We start from the raw sequence: 26,931 nt of genomic DNA on the forward strand, positions 1-26,931 counted from the left end.
GTGACTCAATGAGGCCATCGGTGGAGTAAGACTTTCAGTGGTATGTACAACTTTGGGGGGCATGGCTTTCATCCTGTTAGTCAGACAACTTGGGGCTTGTAGGTCTGTTTTCACTGCTGTCTCAAAGCCTCAATATCCTTTACTAGCAACACTGCTGATATTGGTAAGAATGGCTTCTGGATGATACTGGATGACACTGTATATATTGTATCCTAGAATCATGTATCATTGCCAGAGGCAAATTGAAGTGCAAATGAGTAATGTGTGACCTTCATGCATAGGTATCAGGTACTTTTCTCTGACTTAGATAACAAATACAGCAGTTGAAAGAGTTATATTAAAAAAAAGCTAATTTTGTTCCAGCAATCAATGGACCGATGAGAGACTTAATTGAACTTGTTGCCATGAATTACTTTGTTAAATCAATGCATAACAAAAAGAATATTAATTAAAAAAACTATTAATCACAAAAGCCTATGCCCAATAAAAATATATAACTTAATTATGATTCATCAAAAAAAGCCATATTTAAAGAGAACCCGTCAATCATGATTTTGCATATTGAAGTAAAGGCATGGCATAAATGGCACTGTTATACAGATTCAATATATATCTTCAGTGAAGAAATCAGCATCCTGGTTGCTGTTTTGTATACATTTGAGGTTTGGGTTAAATAAACTTTCAGTGCATAGGGGTGGGACTGTTGGTAGGGTTTTCAGCTCCTGCCCGGCCTCTAAGCCTGCCTCTGGTGTCTGTATCTTCCTCATTTTTTAAAGTTCGTGCCGGCCCCGTCCTTACCATAGACGGCGCTTGAGCCGACTGATCTGCCTGTGGTCTTCAGTAAAATGGTGGCGGTGGCGACACATGCGCGGATTTAGATCTCGGCTCAGAATATGGCACGGAATTGTCTGTGCCACCCAAGAATAACCAAAACTAGAAAAAAAAAAAACGCAATGAGCAAAGGGATATATATTAAAAGGATTGTCCACTACCCAGACAACCCCATCTCAATCAGCATGTTTGCCCCCATTAAAGTAGCAACACTTATACTCACCTCCAGTGCCAGTACCGTTCCAGCATTGTCGGCACTAGCCCTCCCATCACATTATTATGCCATGCGATCCGTGAGCCCAATCAGCGCTGGCTTCACTCTCCCCTCCTTTCAACAAATCAGACATTAAGAGGAAGTCAAGAGTTGCGGCTGGCCGCTCACTTCCTCTTGATTATTGATTTGTCCGAAGGTGAGGGGAGTGAAGCCAGCGCTGATTGGGCACAGGGATAGTGTGACAAAACAATGTGACACGGGTCCTGGGAGAATGAGTGCAGGAACGGCGCCAACACTAGAGGCAAATATAAGTGTTGTTATTTTACTGGGGGCAAACATGCTGATTGAAACTCGGTTGTCTGAGTAGTGGAAACCCCCTTTAAATTAAAGTGAATTGAATATTTTTTTCTGGTTTTGGTCATTCATGGGTGGCACAGACCTTTCTGTACCATATTGTCTTTTTACTAGGTGTCTTTTAAATAATGTCTTTTTTTGATGAATCAAAAATAAACCATATATTTGTATTGTGCCCTGTAGTTTTTCTAGCGTTATACAGTGCATTGTGAAAGTATTTGGCCCCCTTGAACTTTTCTACCTTTTGCCACATTTCTGGCTTCAAACATAAAGATATAAAATTCTAATTTTTTTGGGAAGAATCAACAACAAGTGGGACACAGTCATGAAGTGGAATGAAATTTTTTGGATATTTTAAACTTTTTTAACAAATTAAAAACTGAAAAGTGGGGCGTGCAATATTATTCGACCCCCTTGAGTTAATACTTTGTAGCGCCACCTTTTGCTGCGATTACAGCAGCAAGTCGCTTGGGGTATGTCTCTATCAGTTTTGCACATCGAGAGGCTGAAATTCTTGCCCATTCTTCCTTGCAAAACAGCTCGAGCTCAATGAGGTTGGGTGGAGAGCGTTTGTGAACAGCAGTTTTCAGCTCTTTCCACAGTTTCTCGATTGGATTCAGGTCTGTACTTTGACTTGGCCATTCTAACACCTGGATACGTTTATTTTTTAACCACTCCATGGTAGATTTTGCTTTATGTTTGGGATCATTGTCTTGTTGAAAGATAAATCTCCGTCCCAGTCTCAGGTTTTTTGCAGACTCCAACAGGTTTTCTTCCAGAATGGTCCTGTATTTGGTTCCATCCATCTTTCCATCAATTTAACCATCTTCCCTGTCTCTGCTGAAGAAAAGCAGGCCAGGCCCAAACCATGATGCAGCCACCACCATGTTTGACAGTGGGGATGGTATTTTGAGGGTGATGAGCTGTGTTGCTTTTACGCCAAACATATCGTTTTGCATTGTGGGCAAAAAGTTCAATTTTGGTTTCATCTGACCAGAGCACTTTATTCCACATGTTTGGTGTGTCTCCCAGGTGGCTTGTGGCAAACTTCAAACAACACTTTTTACGGATATCTTCGAGAAATGGCTTTCTTCTTGCCACTCTTCCATAAAGGCCAGATTTGTGCAGTGTACGACTGATTGTTGTCCTATGGACAGACTCTCCCACCTCAGCAGTAGATCTCTGCAGTTCATCCAGAGTGATCATGGGCCTTTTGGCTGCATCTCTGATCAGTATTCTCCTTGTTCGAGATGAAAGTTTAGAGGGACAGCCGGGTCTTGGTAGATTTGCAGTGGTCTGATACTACTTCCATTTCAATATGATCGCTTGCATAGTGCTCCTTGAGATGTTTAAAACTTGGGAAATATTTTTGTATCCAAATCCGGCTTTAAACTTCGCCACAACAGTATCTCGGACCTGCCTGGTGTGTTCCTTGGTCTTCATGATGCTCTCTGCACTTGAAACAGAACCCTGAGACTATCACAGAGCAGGTGCATTTATACTGAGACTTGATTACACACAGGTGGATTCTAGTTATCATTACCAGTCATTTAGGACAACATTGGATCATTCAGAGATCTTCACTGAACTTCTGGAGTGAGTTTGCTGCACTGAAAGTAGAGGGGCCGAATAATATTGCACGCCCCACTTTTCAGTTTTGAATTTGTTAAAAAAGTTTAAAATATCCAATAAATTTCGCTCCACTTCACGATTGTGTCCCACTTGTTGTTGATTCTTCCCAAAAAAATTAGAATTTTATATCTTTATGTTTGAAGCCAGAAATGTGGCAAAAGGTAGAAAAGTTCACGGGGGTAAATACTTTCACAATGCACTGTATAAGAATATGAATTGTTGGGGATCAGATTAAGTCTTGAAAAACTGAAGTTTATAACTGAAGCTGTTTAGCTCCAATATCTACAAATCTCAGGAATAAAAAAAAGCTATAAGGTGTAGTAGCAATGGATGCTATTGCAGTCTTGAGTAAAATGTTACCTGTCGCTGGAGTAGTTAAGTCATGGTGAGTTCTCTGCACTAGTCCGTATGTTTTTAGTTTTGGGGTTGGAAGCCTTCCCTCAACCACTGAAGGATCCTCTGAAGGACTAGATTTAGCATCAAAAGTTCTAAAAAAAATGGAGAAGTAGATTGTAAAAGGAACATGACACGGAATATGTACATTTTTAATTCTATGTTTACGTCCTGAGATTTACATAAATTTATGTAATGTATGTTACATACAATACACCGAATTCCAATTTACAATGAGGATAATGATTACCTTTTCTGGAAAACAAAAATAGATGTCGAGGGTCTGTACTAGTAACTGAAATTACATATACAAATGTTAACCTGGCAACACCCTCTGAAATCATACAGATCAGGACCATTGCCTTGTATGTATGACTGTAGCACCCTGAAAGTAGCAGATTTCCTAATACTAGCACACCATGTGAGCAAGGTGCCACTAGCTCCCTACTGTCCGGCACATTTTGTGTAACATGCTAATGAATTACGCGAAAATAATACCAAATTTAAAGTAAAAAAGTGGCAGAAAATGTGCACAAATTAGTTGCTTTTGAAGGGATTATGATGCTCTGTAAGTTGTTCTTGAAACTTAAATTTGTGCCAGGGAAAGTGGTGCAGAGGCTTTATAAGCAGGCCTTTTTCTCATAATAAATCTAGTTTATAATTGAACCCCTTAGCGCAAAATGACATACATGTACATCACCGAGGGGTCACCGTATGTGTGGAGGGCTCAGGAGCTCAGCTCTCTCCACATATGGTAGTTTTCAGGTATGTTACATAGCCAGCATCTGTCTCTAACAGCAGCAGCAAGAGATGAGTTCCGATCTCTGCTGTTAACCATTTAGATGCTGTTGTCAGTGTCTGACAATGACATTTAAATTAAGCGGTTTCCGGTCAGTGCGCACATGCGCACTGGCTGCCACTAGCCCCCATCACACAATAGCGAGTGGACCCCCTTCACTGCCATCTTGGTACACAGTATCAGGCTGAGGTTCATGTGAGACTGCTATTTTCACTACATAATGCAATAGTGTAATATTGCAGTATATAATATTAGTGATCAGGTTCAAAGTCTCTTAAAGGGGTTGTCCAGTACTATTCAAAATATCCCAATGTGTTTTTATGATGAAAAGCAGCTTCTTTCTAATTACCTCTCACTGCTGTTTCTGCCTGTGAGCGGCGCTATCGCTGGCGGCTCACAGGCATCAAGTGACAACCGGCTGCAGCCGGCTCTGACATCCGCTGATGTCACGTCATGATTCCGGATGCAGCTGGGGGTCTCTCTTCCGCATTCCTCGGTGGCCGCTGGGTTGTGGGCAGGGTTACCCCGCACGTCACACCCGGCATCCACCGCGCGCTCTCCCTCTCCCTATTCATTGGGAAAGCGAATGGTGGATGCTGGGTGTGATGCGCAGGGTAACCCCGCCCACAACCCAGCAGCCACCGTGGGGACGCCCAGCGCTGAGTCACGCCTCACTTGACGTGACATCAGCGGGAGATCAAGTGCCGCCTATGAGCGGCCAGCGATAGCGCCGCTCACAGGCAGAAACAACAGAGGGAGGTAATTAGAAAGAAGCTTCTTTTCATCATAAAAACACATTGGGCTATTTTGAATAGTACTGGACAACCCTTTTAAGTAAACTAAAAAAAAAAGTTTTTAATTTTATAAAAAGAACACTTTAGAAAATGTAAAAATTTTAATCAACTCTCACCCCCTCCCCCACTTTCCCAGTATTAAAAATAAAAAAATGAAACATATTTGGTATCGCATCATATGTATAATCCGGACTATCAAAATATAAAATAAATTAACTCACATGGTAAACACCGTAAAGAGAAAAAAAAACGCCAGAATTGTGGATTTATGGTCACTATACCTTCCTAAAAAAATGAAAATAAAAAGTGTTCAAAATTTAGCATGTAACCCAAATTGATATCAAGAAAACTGTCAGTTTTCCGCGCATAAAACCAAACCCTCTTTCAGCTCCATTGGCAGAGAATAATAACATTACAAGTCTCAGAAAAATGGTGACACAAAATATATATATATTTTTTTACAAACTTTGATTTTTTTTTTGGCACTACTATAAAAAAAAAAATCTATGCAGGTTGAATATCGCTGTTATCATACTGACCCGGGCAATCATGTTTCCAGGTCATTTATACCATACAATGAATGCTACAAAAAAAGACAAGAAATAAATAAAACTTAATGACAGAACTTCATATTTTTTCACCATTTCATGTCCCATTGGAATTTTTTTCCCCATATTTCAGTCCACTGTATGGTAAAATGGATGGCGTCATTCAACATGACAACCCGTCCCACAAAAAAAAAACCTCTCATACAGCTATGATAACGGACAATTAAAAAAAGTTAAGGCTCTTCGAAGTAGGGGAGGGAAAAAATGCAAGCGAAAAAAATGAAAAATGGCTGCAGAGGTGAGGGAAAATTAGACTGCACTGCCTGTAGCATTGACTCTATGTGTTTGTTATACTTGTTTTATTGCACATGTTCTACAATGGAGAATGCCAAATAAAACGGAATTACATTAAAATAACATAAATTATACCTTTCATCAAAGAAGAAGTTGTGTTAAGAAGACTTTAGTTTTTTAAAGATTAGGATGTGAGATGGTGTAAAGTTGTTCACCTTCCTCTTTCTACTCATTATTAAGCAAACAGCAACAGAAAAAAGAAGTAAGAAGATCTCACTCATCTTAAAGACATTCCTAACATCTAGAGACCTAGAAATAAGAAAAAACTCTGACATAAGAGTAACGTTTGTGGTCAGGGGAGTAGTTCCTCTACGTATCATGGAGAATACTGAGCTCACTTCTTCTTGCCAACCAAAGAAACTTGGAACTCAGAGAAAAACTCCAGGTTCCCTATGACAGTAGAAGAGCATTTGTGGCTAGAAGAGCTGTTCCGCTACGTGTTCTGGTGAATGCTGAGCTCACAGCTTCCTGCTGAGTCACTTCTCTGCTCCAACAACCCTGTGATATAAGCTGTGCATACTAACACCGATACTGGCAAATTAACGGCTGCAACTAAGGTTACTAATGGAAATTGTGACAATGCAGAATGCCCTTTGCTTTTCTGCAACTTTGTCCCTGTAGAGGAAAATCAATTGCTTCATTGCTCTTCGGTTACAAGGGGATATATTTAAATCATAAGGCAGGGAATTTTATCAAATGCATAGAACACTTAGAATTGTGTGTAATAATGAAAAATCAAACTAAGTTAAGCAACTTTCCAAACAGACTTAATTCAAGATTATTTTCCACCATTTTCCGGCTATATGAGTGATCTGCAACAAAAAGTTATGTATCCATCAGAGCTCCTGCTCGCTTCTCACCGCTCTCTCTATTGAGGGTGTGGTACACAGATCTCCATAGTATGGAGATCGTTTCCCCTATCTACAGTCTCCGGAAGGGTAGAGAAAATAGGCTGAAAAGGAAAAGGAGGAAAACACATAAAGAGGAAATAAGTGCAGGATAGAAGCTGTGCCGATATATAAACTAGTAAAGACAGAAGCACCCTGGATACACAGCATGGCAGATGAATATAATTTCATAGGCAGAAAACTGCATATGTCAATTCAACATACAGTGAAGCCTTTTAAAAACGGATGATATAACTAATAAATACCCACTTCTTCATGCTTCTTTCTCCATTGTTGTTTTCTAAGTGTTGCTCTTTTGTCTTATCTTCTTCTTCATAGTCTTCTTCTTCCATTTCATCATCCAATTCCTCGATTTGCAAAGGTTCTATATTTTCTGTTGGTGCTGCATCATCATAGTCATCCCAAACCAATTTCCTCCTAACTGGCAGTGTGGAAGCATCTGATCCCCCCAGATTCCCAGTATTAGATTGCATTTTCAGTTTGGTAGGTGATGGTTGTAATTTTTCTTTCTTCGAAGATGTTTGCAATCTATACAACCGATGCAAAAAAACAAACAAACAATAGTTATATGAATATATGATGATAAGAACTTATAGAAGGCAAACATAGGTCATGGATCATAAAAAAATATTTTAGTGTAAACAATTAACCCCAATTCACGGTTTTATTGGTGGGGTTGTAACTGTTGGGACTCTCATGGATCATTAAAAAGGAAGATTTTAGTCCTCCCCCACTTGAACACTGAAGGGATTAAAGTTAGCAAGTTAAATGGCTAGGGTTGGCAGATTCATAGTTACATAGTTACATAGTTAGTAAAGCCGAATAAAGACTTGCGTCCATCAAGTTCGACCTGTTAGTTCTGTAATAGGTCTTGACCATTACAGTGGGGGAATTGGGTTTCAGCAGGCATGCTCTGTTAATCACATGGGCACAGATTCTGTGCCCACATAATCATAGTGCCATATACAGTACAGACCAAAAGTTTGGACACACCTCATTTAAAGATTTTTCTGTATTTGCATGACTATGAAAATTGTACATTCACACTGAAGGCATCAAAACTATGAATTAACACATGTGGAATTATATACTTAACAAAAATGTGTGAAACAACTGAAAATATGTCTTATATTCTAGGTTCTTCAAAGTAGCCACCTTTTGCTTTGATAACTGCTTTGCACACTCTTGGCATTCTCTTGATGAGCTTCAAGAGGTAGTCACCGGAAATGGTTTTCACTTCACAGGTGTGCCCTGTCAGGTTTAATAAGTGGGATTTCTTGCCTTATAAATGGGGTTGGGGCCATCAGTTGTGTTGTGCAGGAGTCTGGTGGATACACAGCTGATAGTCCTACTGAATAGACTGTTAGAATTTGTATTATGGCAAGAAAAAAGCAGCTAAGTAAAGAAAAACGAGTGGCCATCATTACTTTAAGAAATGAAGGTCAGTCAGTCTGAAAAATTGGGAAAACTTTGAAAGTGTCCCCAAGTGCAGTTGCAAAAACCATCAAGAACTACAAAGAAACTGGCTCACATGAGGACCGCCCCAGGAAAGGAAGACAAAGAGTCACCTCTGCTTCTGAGGATAAGTTTATCCGAGTCACCAGCCTCAGAAATCGCAGGTTAACAGCAGCTCAGATTAGAGACCAGGTCAATGCCACACAGAGTTCTAGCAGCTGACACATCTCTTCAACAACTGTTAAGAGGAGACTTTGTGCAGCAGGCCTTCATGGTAAAATAGCTGCTAGGAAACCACTGCTAAGGACAGGCAACAAGCAGAAGAAACTTGTTTGGGCTAAAGAACACAAGGAATGGATATTAGACCAGTGGAAATCTCTGCTTTGGTCTGATGAGTCCAAATTTGAGATCTTTAGTTCCAACCACCGTGTCTTTGTGCGATGCAGAAAAGGTGAACGGATGGACTCTACATGCCTGGTTCCCACCGTGAAGCATGGAGGAGGAGGTGTGATAGTGTAGCGGTGCTTAGCTGGTGACACTGTTGGGGATTTATTCAAAATTAAAGGCATACTGAACCAGCATGGCTACCACAGCATCTTGCAGCAGCATGCTATTCCATCCGGTTTGCGTTTAGTTGGACCATCATTTATTTTTCAACAGGACAATGACCCCAAACACACCTCCAGGCTGTGTAAGGGCTATTTGACCAAGAAGGAGAGTGATGGGGTGCTACGCCAGATGACCTGGCCTCCACAGTCACCAGACCTGAACCTAATCGAGATGGTTTGGGGTGAGCTGGACCGCAGAGTGAAGGCAAAAGGGCCAACAAGGGCTAAGCATCTCTGGGAACTCCTTCAAGATTGTTGGAAGACCATTTCCGGTGACTACCTCTTGAAGCTCATCAAGAGAATGCCAAGAGTGTGCAAAGCAGTCATCAAAGCAAAAGGTGGCTACTTTGAAGAACCTAGAATATAAGACATATTTTCAGTTGTTTCACACTTTTTTGTTAAATATATAATTCCACATGTGTTAATTCATAGTTTTGATGCCTTCAGTGTGAATGTACAATTTTCAAAGTCATGAAAATACAGAAAAATCTTTAAATGAGGTGTGTCCAAACTTTTGGTCTGTACTGTATGTAAATATACAATGCAGGAAGGGAATAAAACAATGAGCTAGTCTATTTGTCAAGTTAAGACAGTTCCCTATACTTCCATATTTGATGCAAGCATATGATAGAGGAAGGGACACAGAGTTTAGTTACGTATAGTTTTGTATGAATTAAAAGGTTTTTCCCACAATCACATTCTTTTTCACAAAGCACAGTAAATGCATTCTTATTGTTAATATACAAGACTAAGACCACGATAACATTTCCTTCTTGTACCTCTGTGTCTTTATTCGCCTCTAGTTACATCTCTATGCTATGTGGGGAAGGGGTTGATTTCTCAGATAAGATACATTATAAAGTTTCTTATAATCGCCTGTGCTATTCATTTATGCAAAGTTTCTTGAAAGTAACGTTCCTGTTTAAGCAATATTTTTTCTTGTGCTAGTGGACATGAGGCTGTAGTAGCATTTAAAGGTGTTGATCACTTTTTAAAAATATTTCCCAAAAACAGCCCTGAACTGGTTGGTCATGATAAATAAATCTATAAATGAGCTGATACTTTACCCGAAGGCCCTCGGCTGCCCATGTATGAGCTATATAATCATTGCAGAGACAAGGCCTCCATGTCCAGAGATTGCAGGAAGGCAGTGGTTGGACACCTGATTTACTCAGCAGTCCCTGGCTGCATCCTCCTCTGCAATGGCAGTGAGCAGTAACTGAACGCTTTCAGCACATGCACAGATGCATACAGACATCAGAACCTCCTGGATCTGTGCATGCATTGAATGTGTTCAGTTACCTGTGCAAAAGCAGCCATGGACTGCTGAAAAAGTTAGTAAAGTCATGTTATTAAAAATCAGAACTATGGATGCAGAGACCACGGCTCTGCAATGTTCACGTAGCGCATACATGAGCAGATGGAATAATTTAAGAGCTAATTTTTAGATTTATGTTTCAAAAATGACCACTTGAGGGACTTTTTGGAAATATTTTTATAGAAGGCCAATGCTTTTAAACATGAAAGAACTCAATTAAATTATGTAATAATATTTATGTCCAAGCTCAACATCAGATTTGCTTCCATATTGTTGAATACTGATAGTATAAAGGCTGAACTAAAGGCCTAGAACATTTTAGCTCATTCTGGCTAAAGTGGGCATCTGGTAATTTCCCTGCAATGCACACAGATTCTGCCCTGTTGCATAACTCAACTATACACTGGCGGACACAGAAAAGGTCCCCTGTTTAAGAATAGTATATTTGCCTTTTGTAGTTAAATTGCTCATCATAATGCAAAATTCCACCTGCTTTGGAGCTGGTAGTGGGCCCCTTGCTTCTTGGGCCCCTATGCAGCTGCACAGGTTGCACCGATGATATGTCTGTCCCTGCTAAACTGCCTATTGGCAACTCAAACGTAACGAAGTCTCAAAGCCCTGAGGTGGTAATATAAGGGGAAATGTTAAATATTTATCTAAGCCAAACACAATGATGAGCTATGACGTAAAACTTACCCTGCCAGATCTAAAGCCTTAATATCCCTACTCAGATCTTCCTCACTACTGGAGTTTGTAGACATATCCCACATTCTGTTGTTATTGGAGATTATCTGGTTGAGATGTTCACGGGAGAAGTGAGTTCCCTGGGCACGACGTCTATAGTATTCAGCCTTCTCTCGTAGTTCTTTCACCTGGTTACATTAAATACAGTTTGGATCATAATCTTGAAAAACGAATAAATAAACTGACTTGAAAATGCCGAGATTTATGCTTGAAGGAAACCCGACAGGTGATTCAGAAATCAGACACAGACTCTGTTATTACAGTCAAGCATGTTCAGAGAAAACGTAATTTTGAAAGTCGGCCAGGGACGATGCAACTAGGACTAATCCAAGAGGATGATCCCTGGCGGCTTCTCCCTGTCCTGCTCCCCTTACTGATAGAAGATGGTGAGAAGCCACAGCGAGTAGCCGCCGGGAATATATCTCTTGGACCAATCGTCCAAGTCGTACTGTTAATTGGATGTCTTTTAAAGGGAATCTGTAGGCAGGTTTTTGCTACATCATCTGAGAGTAGCATGATGTAGACAAAGAGACCCTGAATTCAACGATGTATCACTCAGATTGCTGGGTGCAGCGGTTCCGGCACTATCAGAGTTTTAGATTTAGCATGTAGCAGAGCTGAGAAAGCTAATCCTGCCCACTCCAGGCTCTGTATACTCAGGTTCATTTTTTTCGGTTTTGTTTCGGGTTTCTACACTTAATGCAGGTAAGGGTGTGGTCTCCCTTTCTTTGACCTGGACATAACGTTTATATAGCTTGCTGGGTATCCATATTCAGGACCTGGTCCTGCTCAGTCCTTATTCACACAGATGTCACTATGACACATGGTAAGGTTTTAATACTAGAGGTTAGGACCATCCTGATTTGGGTACACCTTGACGCTGGTGGAATGGCTTTCATGCTTTTTTAAATGAAAAACGGTGTTTACTAAGTACCCCATGTTATTTATATGCACTATTGCTCTTACTTATTTTACTTCTAGCAGGGTATATGTTCATTTTGTTTCTGTCTTAGGTTTTGACTGTTTAATGGCCAGTGTACACTAATATTTTGCATGCATACCAACTTATACTCCAGTTTTTTTTTCAGTTCTTTATGTACATAGTCTATAGACAGTGAGCTACTTATCACAAGAGGCGGCAACAGTCTAGCATGCTAGCACTGCTGTAGATGCTGCAGTCTAGACAATGATAATCACCAAGTGATAAAACCTTCAGTGTAAGTAAACAACAGCACACAGCCTGACATGTGACACATGGTTGAATTCAGTGTTTTAACACTTAAATCATGCTGTCCTCCGATTACATAGCAACAACCTGCTAACAAATTCCCTTTAAAAGTGTGTGGTTTTGCTTCTGAAATGACGTTGCACATGGCCTATCATTTAGGCAGCATGAACTGGCGGTCAGGTTCCTTTAAAGCAATGCCTGCAAAAGGTAACAGTGTAAGGTTAAAAGTAAGGAATTAAACATAAAGTTAAAAAGTTGCCATTTTCACAGCAAGCAACATTTTTATAGCAGAAATCAAAGCTGTTTGCATGCAAACTTTTCAGTACTTTGTCCCAGTACATTTATGGCACAGCATTATAAATGGGATGGCACAATTCCCAGGAAATGTACCTGAATCATTAGATCGCCATTACTTTGCAGTTAATTGTTAAATTACAATTACAGTTAGACAATAGTATAACTTATAGAATAAGTAGAGCACATAGGAACCAACCTCAGAAACCCACATGGAGCCTACACTGAGAGAGGAATCCTAAAGGAAGGAACAAAGAACAGTTCAGTATACAGCAATGTAATATCATTCTTGGTGAAATCAGCAAAACAGCTCAATGCTGCCCCCTAGCTGTAAACTATGATTACTTCACCATACAAAGCTGCAAAGAAACCTTAATTTCTTAAGGAATATGAAACATCCCTTAATTGTACCTGTTGTTTTCTTTATACAGTTTTTATTTTTTTGCATGCAATGTTTTTTTTTATTGTATTTTATATGCAATTGTGGGGGCAGCCATCTTGGCAGAGATCCTGCTTTGTCCCGTGAGCAGAAGTTTGGAGAATTTGAAGAGCTGCTTAAAAGCAGCAATATGCAAAGGTGAAAGCTCAGGGGAAATATAAACCTATAGGATAGTGTTCTGAGCATGCTTTGTGCAAAAGGGAGGTGGGCGCTCTCGCCATCATCTACTGTCACTGATGAATCCTACAGTGTGTAATCTGCCTCCAGCTTAACAGAGGTGTTACTATTCATTATAATCCTTCCAGTAATATCGTCTGGAGAGTGATCTCTACGAAACAGAAAAGACATGATTGATCAGATGAGAGTGACTGCTGATGGACCTGATGGATGAGCCCATGGCTGGATCAGTAATGGGCACACACCTTCACTTCAATTCAGACACCAGCATGGTGGAGGTGGGTTACTGCTATGGGTTGGTATTAAAGATGAGCTAGTTGGACATTTTCAGGTTGAAGGTGACTAAAATAAACTCCCAAACCTACTGCCAGTTTTTAGAAGACACTTTGGTACAAGAAAAAGTCTGCATCTTTTCAGAAAACTACGATTTTTATGTAGGAGAATGCTCTATCGAATCGATCAAAGTCTCCACTGCTTGGCTAGCCAGTAAAGGCCTTGAAGAAGAAAGAATAATGACAAGACCCCCTTCCTCATCTGACCTAAACGCTATTGAGAACTTGTGGGCCCTTTTTAACAGTGTCTGGGAAACAGTGGTTGGTGCTGCCCAAAAAGTTGATTATTACCAAATTAAGAAACTGATAATATTGGTGCATATGGAATGTAAATTGTTAACTACAGTCTCTTGTCGGTACCGACCTTGAATAGAGGGCCGTTTAGTCTACTTGGTGTTGGTATGTCAAGTAGTAATCCGTAGAATAAATATAGATAGAATAAAATCTTTTATTTTATTGTATTTTATTGTAGATCGGATGATAAGAAGCGTAGTGCCTGGTGCGTCCAGGATGGAGGCGCACGTTCTGCAAATACCGCTTGTATTCAAACTTTCTTCCCGAGTACTTTGCTGAGTGACGTCACAACAACGAAAAGAAACAGACACCAAAATATGATCCTGCGCCTTACGGAAAATATGTTTTCAATCATAGGGGATACCATTAGTCCATGAATTAAGTTATTTATACAACTACCGGTCTTGGGAACCCATCCTCATACAAAGTTACTTTATTGGAAGGCAAATCGTTCTATTTCATTATTTAGATTCCTTGGTGAAAGTGTATCTAGATCAAACATCCACCAGTTTTTATTACGCCACATGTGTGTAATGTTGTCTCCCCATCTCCAGTGGGTTTTGTATGTCCCAAAATATAAATGATCCTCCATGTTCAGTTATATATTGACTGTAATAATAATGATGTGTAACAATGGATCTCTTTGACTTTTTTTGTAATGTTAATATGTTCACCAGTCTTTTTCTGTAGTGGACATTTTGTTCTTCCTACAGATTTGTTTTGGCATGGACACACAATACAATATATAACCCCTTTCGTACTGCATGTTATGTGTTCCTTAATTTTGAACTTCACATTCCCTTCATTGTTACTAAATTCTTGTATGTTTTATTAGTTTTCAACATATGACATGCCTTCCATTTTTTGCGTGGAAAAAAACAAAAACATTAATATATTCCAAATCATTTTGCACCGAGGGGGGCTACTAAATTCCATGCTTTCTTATAAATAAATTTAAATTTAGTAAGTAAAAGATTTCTTATTATTTTATCATTCTGTTGCATACTCCAGTACCTTTTCATTATATTTTTAAGAATTTCTATTTTAGCATTATATTGGGTTAGAATTGGAACTATAACCCAATTAGATTATTAAATGTGTTGCTTTATATTCATTTAGTATCTAAGGTTCATCTCCCAATAGGTTTTCTTTAGGGATTTCCATAATTTCCATTTTGTGTTTTTTTTTCAATTTTTCTACATTATACCCCTAGTTCACAAATTTCGCAACCATTAAATCCGCCTCAGTTTTGTAATCGTTTTATTTACCAAAATTTCACCACAGTCTCATGAATTGACTTTAGGGAATATACTGCGAAAATAGCTGCCCAATATTTCACAGAGATATTCTCCTAAGAAAGACAAAAACTCACTTTTACTTTCCTAAATATTCAGGTTTGGATTGCATGACAGCACTGTAGTGGTTCAATAATAAAAAATAATCACCATTGGTTTGTTTGCTATCTGTTTTGTATACGAATAGCACTTGGATGAAAGATAAGCTCATATGCACGAGCCTTTGGGGAAACATGTATGTGGTTATAATCAAACTTGGAACTTCTAACTCGCATAAAACTCATCTCCAGAATCTGCTTTCCAGCAAGCTTTAGATTACCAATGCAACTATTTATTTTGGTTAGTCTTACTCAACAGAAAACATTGCCACCTGTAATTCCAAAGTATTAAAAGTTAACATTAACTATTTAAAGAGGATTTCTGGTACTGCAGCCAATCGGTGAGCTCAAAGCCTGTGAACAGCTAATGCCATCTACTCAGTACCATTGAGCTCAGTGATTGGCTGCAGTGCTGCTGATGTGAGAACTTCAGACACCAGAAGCAGCTGGCGGCGGAGACTCAGCTCTGGACCTGGGGAAGGTTAGTAAAACACATTTTATTGTTGTTTTTTTTTAAACAAGACAGGTGTTTTCTGAAACCTCCTTAAAGCACAGGTTGAGGAAAATGTCAAAGTTTAAACTCAAATGGAATAAAAGGATTGATTCTGCGCCGTCAGTAGATCACAGTGTCACATTGTGGTTTGTCCCGATGAAGAGGTTTTGAACTTCGAAACGCGTTGACAAATAAACTGCATTTCTGCATACCAATTATCTTCCATCCTTGATCTAATGGCGCAGAATTAACCTTCTTTCCATTTTAGTTTATATCATTTGTGGGTCTGCAACAGCCTTAAGATTATTAGTGGTTGTGGTCACACAACCTTAGGCCTCATTCACAAGTCGATGTCTCTGGTACGTGTGGTGACAGTTTTCGCACGTACTGGAGACACTTACACACGTACACCCATTCAAATGAATGGGTGTGTGCACAAGTCAGTGTGTTTTACCATGGACCGTTTGTCCGTGGACAAAACACGCTGACATGTCCATTTTTTACCTATAACACGGGTCGCAAAAGGTCCCACACAAGAGCACACTGATGACATCCGTGTGTCATCAGTGTGACACATACCGGCGCCTGGGAAACAGTAGTACAGTTTGCGCTGTTTCCAGGCGCCGGGTGCTGAAGGGAAGTCTCATCATTGTCCCCTGCTCACGCTGAGATCAGTGCTAGCAGGGGACAGTGTTGAGAGTTGTATTTAGCCCCCGTTGAATACATCAAGTGTGAAAATAAGAATAAAATTTTAAAAAAACACAATATCCCTCACCTGTCCGAAGTTTAAAGTATCTGTAGTGTCCCACGCCATAATCCATTGGTGCAACAATTGCTCGTCAGCATAAACGGTGGCTTGAGGCAACCGCTCATGTTGAAGAGCAAAGGCGAATGACTCGATGCAGCGAGAGCAGGCCCCTGAACTGCAGCGACCTCAGTGAGTTCACCGAAGTTCAGGGGCCCACTCTCGCTGCAGTGAGTCACTTTCCCCTGCTCTTCAGCATGAGCGATTGCCTCAAGTCACCGCTCATGGTGATAAGCCAATACCGCACAGATGTATCATGGCATGAGAACTATGGATAGTTTCAACTTCAGACAGGTGAGGGAGCTGAATACAACTCTCAACATTGTCCCCTGCTTGCGCTCTCAGCATGATGAGACTTGCCTCCAGCACCGGCGCCTGGGAACAGCGCGAATGGTACCGCTGTTTCCCAGGAGCCGGTACGTGTCACACTGATGCGGCGTACAGTTGCCACACATGTGCCACACACGGACACGGATATCTCTAATACTGTTTTTTCCAGTACCGGAAATATAAGGATGTGTGAAGGAGGCCTTACCAGGTGAGTACCATTGCATTTGGTCTCTGTTACTCAGACAAAACCCTATTGCACTGATTTTATTTCTGTTTTTTTCACCTCAAAGTTCACACTTTGATCTAAATATACAGTGGGGAAAAAAAGTATTTAGTCAGCCACCAATTGTGCAAGCTCTCACACTTAAAAAGATGAGAGAGGCCTGTAATTGACATCATAGGTAGACCTCAACTATGAGAGACAAAATGAGAAAACAAATCCTGAAAATCACATTGTCTGATTTGGAAAGAATTTTTTTTCAAATTTTGGTGGAAAATAAGTATTTGGTCAGTTACAAACAAGCAAGATTTATGGCTTTCACAGACCTGTAACTTTTTCTTTAAGAGGCTCCTCTGTCCTCCACTCATTACCTGTACTACTGGCACCTGTTTCAACTTGTTATCAGTATAAAAGACAGCTGTCCGCAACCTCAAACAGTCACACTCCAAACTCCACTATGGTGAAGACCAAAGAGCTGTCGATGGACACCTGAAACAGAATTGTAGCCCTGCACCAGGCTGGGATGACTGAATCTGCAACAGGCAAGCAGCTTGGTGTGAAGAAATCAACTGTGGGAGCAATAATTAGAAAATGGAAGACATATAAGACCACTAATAATCTCCCTCGATCAGGGGCTCCACACAAGATCTCACCCCGTAGGGTCAAAATGATCTCAAGAACGGTAAGCAAAAATCCCGGAACCACACTGGGGGACCTAGTGAATGACCTGCAGAGAGCTGGGACCAACGTTACACAGGCTACCATCAGTAACACACTACGCCGCCAGGGACTCAGAACCTGCAGTGCCAGACATGCTTAAGCCATTACATGTCCTGGCCCGTCTAAAGTTTGCTAGGGAGAATTTGGATGATCCAGAAGAGTATTGGGAGAATGTCATATGGTCAGATGAAACCAAAGTAGAACTGTTTGGTAGAAACACAACTCGTCGTGTTTGGAGGAGAAAGAATGCTGAGTTGCATCCAAAGAACACCATACCTACTGTGAAGCATGGGGGTGGCAACATCATACTTTGGGTCTGTTTCTCTGCCAAGGGACCAGGACGACTGATCCGTGTATATGAAAGAATGAATGGGGCCATGTATCGTGAGATTTTGATTACAAACCTCCTTCCATCAGCAAGGGCATTGAAGATGAAACGTGGCTGGGTCTTTCAGCATGACAATGATCCCAAGCACACAGCCAGGGCAACGAAGGAGTGGCTTCGTAAGAAGCATTTCAAGGTCCTGGAGCCAGTCTCCAGATCTAAACCCTATAGAAAACCTTTGGAGGGAGATGAAAGTCCGTGTTTCCCAGCAACAGCCCCAAAACATCACTACTCTAGATGAGATCTGCATGGAGGAATAGGCCAACATACCAGCAACAGTGTGTGCCAACCTTGTGAAGACGTTTGACCTCTGTCATTGCCAACAAAGAATATATAACAAAGTATTGAGATGAACTTTTGTAATTGACCAAATACTTATTTTCCACCAAAATTAGAAAAAAAATTATTTCCAAATCAGACAATGTGATTTTCAGGATTTTCTCATTTTGTCTCTCATAGTTGAGGTCTACCTATGATGTCACTTACAGGCCTCTACCATCTTCTTAAGTGGGAGAACTTGCACAATTGGTGGCTGACTAAATACTTTTTTTCCCCAATGTACATGCTTTTGACCCCAGAGGTTATTCTTGCGTTGTACGCTAGAGGAAATTCTCCAGAAGTTCTCCAGATCAAGAACAGCGGCTAAGCTGAAAAGAATCTATCCTGAGTGAAGAGGAACGTGAAATTGTGGAAAATGTGAACTGCCTAGAAGCAGATTATCACCATAATATACTGGTTTTTAGACTCAGCTGTGGCTCTTATTGGGAATCACTTTTTTAAATTTAAATCGTAACCATCATTTCAATTTTTACTATAGAAATCAACAGTACACATAAAAATAAGAAACTGTGTAATAAATCTTATCAGAGAAATCTACCGTGCTTCTTTCTTCCTCAGAATTGATCATTTCTTTTTAAAATTCAATTCTCGTGTAAAATCTGTATTCAGTGAAGACAGATTATTACATTACTGAGATAGGAGATGGCATTTGGTTTTTATAAGATTCTATGTAAAAGGGAGGGGGAAGTGAAGGGTGGAGTTCTGCCTCTTGGTCCGCCCTTAAACGCTTCCTCCCATTTACATAGAATCATATCAATCTTATCAGTAGTAGCTGCCATCTCCTATCTCAGTAATGTAAAAATCTGTCTTCATTAAATACCCATTTTACCAAACAAATTGAAAATTTTGAGAATAAATTAACAGTCCTTGAGGAGAAAGATGAAGATTTATTCTCTGATAAAATAATATAACTTTGTAATATATCTTATGTTCACTACTGATTTATAAAATAAAAATATTAAAAAATAAATGAAAATATAAAAAATAAAATGAAGGTTACGCTTTAACTGATGGGATTTGACAGCTCCAAGATATCCTATAATTGTGAATTGCTGTTGGTTGTCTGAGTAGCAGGACTCAGATGTGTCATGTGTGAGCTTACTGAGGTTGTTCACTTTATCAGTGTATTTTGAGCATAACTTTATGGCATTTACCAATATATAGGTATTATAGGTATTACTGGTTCAGTGCTGAACTACATCTCAGCTAAATGCCACCCCCTTGATAATGCATTATTTCTTACATACGGTAACTACAGAGTGCCGCAAAATCATGTCACCAACTCATTTTTTGAAATAAAGATAATATGGACAATCCCATCAAGTGTGGAAGCACTCAACCATTACATGTATTCATATTTAGCCTACATATACACACATCTTACAACTATCTGAGATCATAAAATGCAATGCTCTGTCATGGGACAGTTTATCCTAAATCAGATTGCTCTAAAGTGAAAATTCCCAGAATGCAAATCACCAGAGTACTTAGATGAGTCATGTAGTGCACAATTACAGTATTATATCTAGTGCTATACTGGAGTCTAAACTGTACAATGTTGTAACTCAAACTCTTTTACCCATTTATCATGGTCTGAAATACGGCATCTAATGGAGCATGCTGCAATTTTCTCATACAGACATTTTTATTTAATTACGTTCCAGGCATGGTAAAGTAATGAATGTTTACCTCCAATTAGAAATGTAGTATAGTTTTTCTGATTCGCTATGTCTCTTTCCTCATGTGCAGCCATTGTACCTTAGGTATCCATGGTTACGACCACTAGCAACTAGCTAACTGTCACTATATCAGTGGATGTATCCATGGATACCTAAGGTCCTGCAATGCCTGCACATGATTAAAAAAACATAGCGAATCAGAAAAACTACACCATCTTTTTAATTGGAGGTATTTGCTAATATTATTATTATTATTATTACTACTACTACACCTACTACATATTGGGATAGGCTCTTGGAAATGGGAATATATCTTTAATTACCTAACATTGATTTCTTCTCTCCATAACACTATGCTGTAATGCTATGTCAATACTCAGTTAATGCTTCTTTAAAAGGTTCTTTTAACTGCTGCTAAGCAAAGTTTAGTACACTACATTCAAACAATCAGCATATAGGAATTGCTGTCTGAGTACAGAGTGAGCTGCAGAAAGTAAAGCATTCTGATTACTGTACAAATCTTAAGAAGCATCAACATGGCATTAAGATAGCAATGCGGCATAGTGTTTGTGAGCGACAGAAGCAAAATAAGATAATAAAGTACAGTACTGTACAAAAGCTTTCACACGGATAAGGGATAACTTATTTTTTTTGGGAAATAACTCTTTGTAAAAATACTTCGAAATTCAAACAGCGAACTGGTTTTAAACCCTTGCTTACACAATACAATTTTAAAGTGACAACTGGGGACAAAATTTGATAAGCGATGGACTATATGGAGGAAAATTACATTTGCACTCAGCTGCCAAAGACTTGCAATTTTAGGGTCCACTCTGTGTTCTTGTAAAATGGTCAAAGCTCCCTTCTAACTTTAAGCCACAATGTGTAATGTTTTTAAAGGGTTATTCCCATCTCCAAGGTCCCAATATCTAGTAAGTATAATAATAATAATATTAGCAAATACCTCCAATTAGAAATGTAGCATAGTTCTTCTGATTTGCGATGTCACTTTCCCCATGTGCAGGCATTGCAGGACCTTAGTTAGCTGTTAGTGGTCGTAACCATAGATACCTAACTGTCACTATATGAGTGGTCGTAACCATGGATATTTAAGCTACTGCAATGCCCTGCACATGGGGTGAGCAACATAACGAATCAAAAAAACTATCCTACATTTCTAATTGGAGGTATTTGCTAATATTATTATTACACTTACTACATATTGGGATAGGATCTTAGAGATGGGAATACCGCTTTAAAAACATTATAGATTGTGGCTTAAAGTTAGAAGGGAGCTTCTAACACGGCTTTGACAAAGTGTGACTGCACATGAAACGACCATAGGCTGAAGCTTGCATCTACATCTTGTGACCATGTAACTATAATAATGAATATCTGATGACTTTTTGGTGAGTACCACGGTCTTATTATCTATGTAATTATATACTGAAGAGCATTTGAACAGCTGACCATTACGGTGCTGCTCCAAGCTAGACTGGAACCGTTTTTTCTACAGCAAGACACTCCTCAGCAGTGCCAGTTCTAATTGCCTCTTTATTATTATCCTACACGTGACTCTTATTTACATCATACATAAAAAATAATCTAGGTTCGCAAAATATAATTATATGGAGTTCTCAGAACCAACAAGTGCAAACCCTTTCCTTTAAATGTTTGTCTTTAAGAACATGGTTCAGTGCAATTAGTTCATAATCTTTGGACAATCTGTGAAAAGGATATTCATCAAAACGGTAAAAGGTTATTAACCTCAGCTCTTCCTCATCTATGTTACTCACCTGAGCATGTACTTGGTTCTTTGTCCTCACCCATGCACCATCCCTGTATTTATATTCTGAAGGTGATAAAAAGTTTGCAGAATACTCAGTTTTCACTTTCCTGGAATGCAAGAAATAATTATCAGACATTCTTTCCACAACTGACTGTTTTATATTGTGATGATAGCATTTATCTCACTAGGAGCATATACACTGTGTGCAGAATTATTAGGCAAATGCGTATTTTGATCACATGATACTTTTTATACATGTTGTCCTACTCCAAGCTGCATAGAGCCAACTACCAATTAAGTAAATCTGGTGATGTGCATCTCTGTAATGAGGAGGGGTGTTGACTAATGACATCAACACCCTATATAAGGTGTGCTTAATTATTAGACAACTTCCTTTCCTTTGGCAAAATGGGTCAGAAGAGAGATTTGACGGGCTCTGAAAAGTCCAAAATTGTGAGATGTCTGGCAGAGGGATGCAGCAGTCTTGAAATTTCCAAACTTTTGAAGCGTGATCACCGAACAATCAAGCGTTTCATGGCAAATAGCTAACAGGGTCGCAAGAAGCGTGTTGGCCAAAAAAGGCGCAAAATAACTGCCCATGAATTGAGGAAAATCAAGCGTGAAGCTGCCAAGATGCCATTCGCCACCAGTTTTGCCATATTTCAGAGAAGCAACGTTACTGGAGTATCAAAAAGCAGAAGTTGTGCGATACTCAGGGACATGGCCAAGGTAAGGAAGGCTGAAAAACAACCACCTTTGAACAAGAAACATAAGATAAAACGTCAAGAATGGGCCAAGAAATATCTTAAGACTGATTTTTCAAAGGTTTTATGGACTGATGAAATGAGAGTGACTCGTGATGGGCCAGATGGATGAGCCAGAGGCTGGATCAGTAAAGGGCAGAGAGCTCCACTCCGACTCAGACGCCAGCAAGGTGGAGGTGGGGTACTGGTATGGGATGGTATCATCAAAGATGAACTTATGGGACCTTTTCAGGTTGAGGATGGAGTGGAGCTCAACTCCCAGACCTACTGCCAGTTTCTGGAAGACAACTTCTTCAAGCAGTGGTACAGGAAGAAGTCGGTATCGTTCAAGAAAAACATAATTTTCATGCAGGACAATACTCCATCACATGCATCCAACTACTCCACAGTGTGGCTGGCCAGTAAAGGTCTAAAAGAAGAAAAAATAATGACATGGCCCCCTTGTTCACCTGATCTGAACCCGATAGAGAACCTGTGGTCCATCATAAAATGTGAGATCTACAGGGAGGGAAAACAGTACACCTCTCGGAGCAGTGTCTGGGAAGCTGTGGTGGCTGCTGCACGCAATGTTGATCGAAAACAGATCAAGCAACTGACAGAATCTATGGATGGAAGGCTGTTGAGTGTCAGCATAAAGAAAGGTGGCTATATTGATCACTATTTTTTTTTGGTTTTCGTTTTTGCATGTCAGAAATGTTTATTTCTAAATTTTGTGCACTGATATTGGTTTACCTGGTGAAAATAAACAAGTGAGATGAGATTAGATTCGGTTTTTATTAAGTTGCCTAATAATTCGGCACAGTAATAGTTACCTGCACAAACAGATATCCTCTTAAGATAGCCAAATCTAAAAAAAACCCACTCCAACTTCCAAAAATATTAATCTTGGATATTTAAGAGTCTTTTGGGTTGATTGAGAACATAGTTGTTGATAAATAATAAAAATAATCCTCTAAAATACAACTTGCCTAATAATTCTGCACACAGTGTATATACTGTCATGGCCAAAAGTGTTGGCACCCTTGAAATTATTGCAGAAAATGAAGTATTTCTCCCATAAAATTATTGTAATTACTCATGTTTTGTTATACACGTTTGTTTCCTTTGTGTTACTTGCCACAGGTGAGTTTGAACAAGCATCACATGCTTGAAACAAAGTTGCTGCCCACATTTTTGGAAAGGCACCAACAATTACATACACATGTGTATATTCAGGCTGACTTGTGTATATATATATCTGTGTATATATAAGTCATCCTGAATAAATACTGCTGCTCAGACTTGTCTATTGAATACATCGCAAATCTCACATTTGCAGTCGTGTTTTTAAAAATCACATTTATATATACTCGATCATTGCTGTATTTTTTAGGAAAGCTGTCTTCTGATTCATGCTGCCCAAACCGTGGGCAGCATGAATCGCAGCCTGGCTACATGATTGAATTATAGTTGCACAATTGAAATATAGTTACACAAAGCAGCCGGGGACCACAGGGAGAGATGAGACTAGTTCGGCTCCATCCCTGACCGGCTATTCCCAGCAAGGGTAGAGCTGAATGACAGGTCTTTCCCTCGTGAGTACATAGCGAGAGACCTGTCCATCACCTGGAGTGGCGCTGAGAAGAGATAGCCAGGGGTGGCGCCTAACTAGGCTCATCCCTGGCTATCCCCAGCCAGGTCCCTAACAATATTTTCTCTGAAATGTGGAGCGTTTAAAAAAAATACAGTATATACCTGGGTGCAATCATGCAGCTAGGCTCTGATTCATGCTGCCCATGGCTTGGGATGTGCAAGTCAGGTGACAGGTTCCCTTTAGCTAATTTTATTTTAAGAGAGCCAAATAAAAGCTAAGTTTTATCACAGTCTTACATTTAGGGACAATATTTTTTGCCTTAGGACAATCTGTGATAGTTTACTTTTATCCCAAGCCAGAATATAGGGCATAAGTTATCTTTTGGGTCTCTGTAAGGACACACACATTTCACAAGGGGAATTTTAGCACCCAGTTGTCAATTTATGCACAAATTTTCAATGAGGAATACCAGAATCTATTTTACAGAGAAGCAATGGCTACGCTCTAAGAAAGCAAATTTGAGATATGGAAAGAGCTGAGAATGAGTAAAGTACTGAAGACAAAATAAAAGGATCATCACTTTAACACTTAAAGAATGAATATGGCTCATACCTATAATACTTTGGCATTTTGACTTGTTGAATAATTTTTTCTTTGAGAATCTTTTGGTTAACTTTTTCTTCTTGTTCTTTTTCAGATGTATCCATGTAACCAAGGCCAGTTTCAATTGAACTAATGTCTTTCTTTTTATCCTATACAAAATGATGTAACACGGATTAAGAAAGCCTTCACACAAGAGTTGTGCTTTATATTTAATATAATTAAAGGGGTTTTCCTATTTGAGAAAAATGGTCCAGAAGAAATGAAAAATTGTAAAGCAACAGATTCAGATAGTACTCACCCTCCCTAGGTCCAGCGATAGCTCTCCACTACTGCTTCGGTCTCTGTATTTTGGCTGCAGCGGTGACGTCAAGCCAATAGTGCACATCCCCACTCCAGCCAATAAGGCTGCGTCCCCACGTTGCGGATTACAAGCGTTTTTGATGCGGAATTTAAGCAGCGGAAACGCTTGTAAAACGCTTGGTAATCCGCACCCCATGGTCCCCAATGAGAATCCGCAAGCTCTATGCCCATGCTGCGGATTTTTCCGCAGCGTTTATGCTGCGTTCAAAAATCCGCAGCATGTTCATTAATTTTGCGTTTCCGCAAGCGGAATTGCCTTATTCAATGCATGAAAAGACGCAAGGCAATTCCGCATGTCGAAAAAGCGCGAAAAACGCGCGATAAACGCTTGCGGAATTCCGCATGCGTTTTTCAGGGAGAGGACTTGCAGAAATGCTGCAGAAATTTTCTGCTTCATTTCTGCATCGTGGACACATAGCCTAACTGAGCTCTTTGGCTCTACTGTTGTAAATGGCACGAGTTATTTGCAGCAGTGGTAATGTGGTTTTTAAAAATGATGTCAAAGCTGCAGACAAAACACAGAGATCGGAGCAGCAAAGAAGAACCAGCGCTGGATCCGGGGAAAAGGCAAGTAGTATCTGAGCTTGGGCATAGCTAGAGTGGGAACAGAGAGCAGAACAATAGGGTGACGATACCCTACAGAGGAGAGTAGGTAAGTGGTTAGGCTCACCTGTGGGCGTTGTGATAGGCGCAACTCATATGAAAGCATGAAACTTTGACGTTTTTTAACTAAAAATTTAATCCCTTCAATACCTTTGACGTACATCAAAGGCAGGGATAAGGCCGAAGATGTACATGTACGTCATTAGTCATGAAGGGGTTAAAGGGAACCTGACAGCTGATACATAGATCCACAAGGCAGCTCAGACGCTGGCTGCATTCTTTCAGCCAGGTATGTTTGACTCTAAAACGTTGCAACGTTTAGAGAAAAGCAACTTTAAAACCTGCCTGGTCTCTTGTGCGACTTGGTTCTCCCCAACAGCTCCTTTGGAGCGACAGGTCTCTCCCTATACATGCACGCAGGGAGAGACCTGTCACTGAAGAAGAGCGGGCAGGGAGAAGCGGTTGAGCGGCTTTTAAAGTATGTTTTTCTCAGAAAATGCTGCAACGCGTCAGTTAAACAAAAGTGGCTGAAATCATACAGCCAGTATTTGATACATGCTGCTCGTGGATCGGGCAGCATGTATCAGCCATCAGGTTCACTTGAACATTTGTTTCTGTAGTATATTATGTAAAAAGCAGTGTACAGAAGCAGACTGCCTGTGTGCACAAGTAGGGATTTTTGCAGCTAGTACAATCAAGCCTTACCTTCCTCTTTAGAGATGCATGTTCTTGGTCATACCGTAAGGAAGGTTTGTCTTCCCAGTTTTTTCTTAATTTAGGTCCTTTTGCAGGTGGTGGCCCTTTAAACTGACTTTTATATTCAGTATCTGTCTTGACATTTATTGTCTTAAACGGCGGGACTGATTGATTCTTGTTATGTATGACCTAGTAAAAGAAATAGCAGCAGACAGTATGCATAAGAAAACAAGTAAGGTTTCCATAATTGTATGTAATTTCTGCATCGTTTCCTCTCAATTCCCTAAAATGTCCCAATTTATGTAAGAATTTTGTTTCTCTTGCACAACATTTTCACTAACATTATGGAGTTTCCATAAAAGCAACATAATCCAAGCCACATTCAAATAAAGGAGGCCACGCAACCATTGTGCCCAGGCTCTGGATCATTATGTCTACATCCTAGAACCTAACATGTCATCCT

General features: G+C 39.9%; 1 protein-coding gene across 3 annotated transcripts in view; it reads right to left on the reverse strand.

The window, feature by feature from the left end:
- The window catches only part of MDM1 (Mdm1 nuclear protein), a 71,857-nt gene that overhangs the window by 21,057 nt on the left and 23,869 nt on the right, over window positions 1-26,931 (reverse strand). For 2 of the 3 annotated variants that reach the window (XM_073651749.1, XM_073651747.1), the window contains exons 5-11: window positions 26,478-26,657; window positions 24,819-24,958; window positions 21,877-21,976; window positions 12,674-12,712; window positions 10,905-11,080; window positions 7,077-7,355; window positions 3,392-3,519 (exon numbers count right to left, since the gene is read on the reverse strand). In XM_073651749.1, the coding sequence (XP_073507850.1) occupies window positions 3,392-3,519; window positions 7,077-7,355; window positions 10,905-11,080; window positions 12,674-12,712; window positions 21,877-21,976; window positions 24,819-24,958; window positions 26,478-26,657 (1,042 nt within the window). The remainder of the gene's footprint in view (window positions 1-3,391; window positions 3,520-7,076; window positions 7,356-10,904; window positions 11,081-12,673; window positions 12,713-21,876; window positions 21,977-24,818; window positions 24,959-26,477; window positions 26,658-26,931) is intronic. The other variant, XM_073651748.1, reaches the window with a different exon arrangement.

Source organism: Phyllobates terribilis, unplaced genomic scaffold (assembly GCF_046119375.1).
Source record: "Phyllobates terribilis strain yellow unplaced genomic scaffold, ASM4611937v1 Scaffold_11__3_contigs__length_659146591, whole genome shotgun sequence".
Classification (NCBI taxonomy): Eukaryota; Metazoa; Chordata; class Amphibia; order Anura; family Dendrobatidae; genus Phyllobates; species Phyllobates terribilis.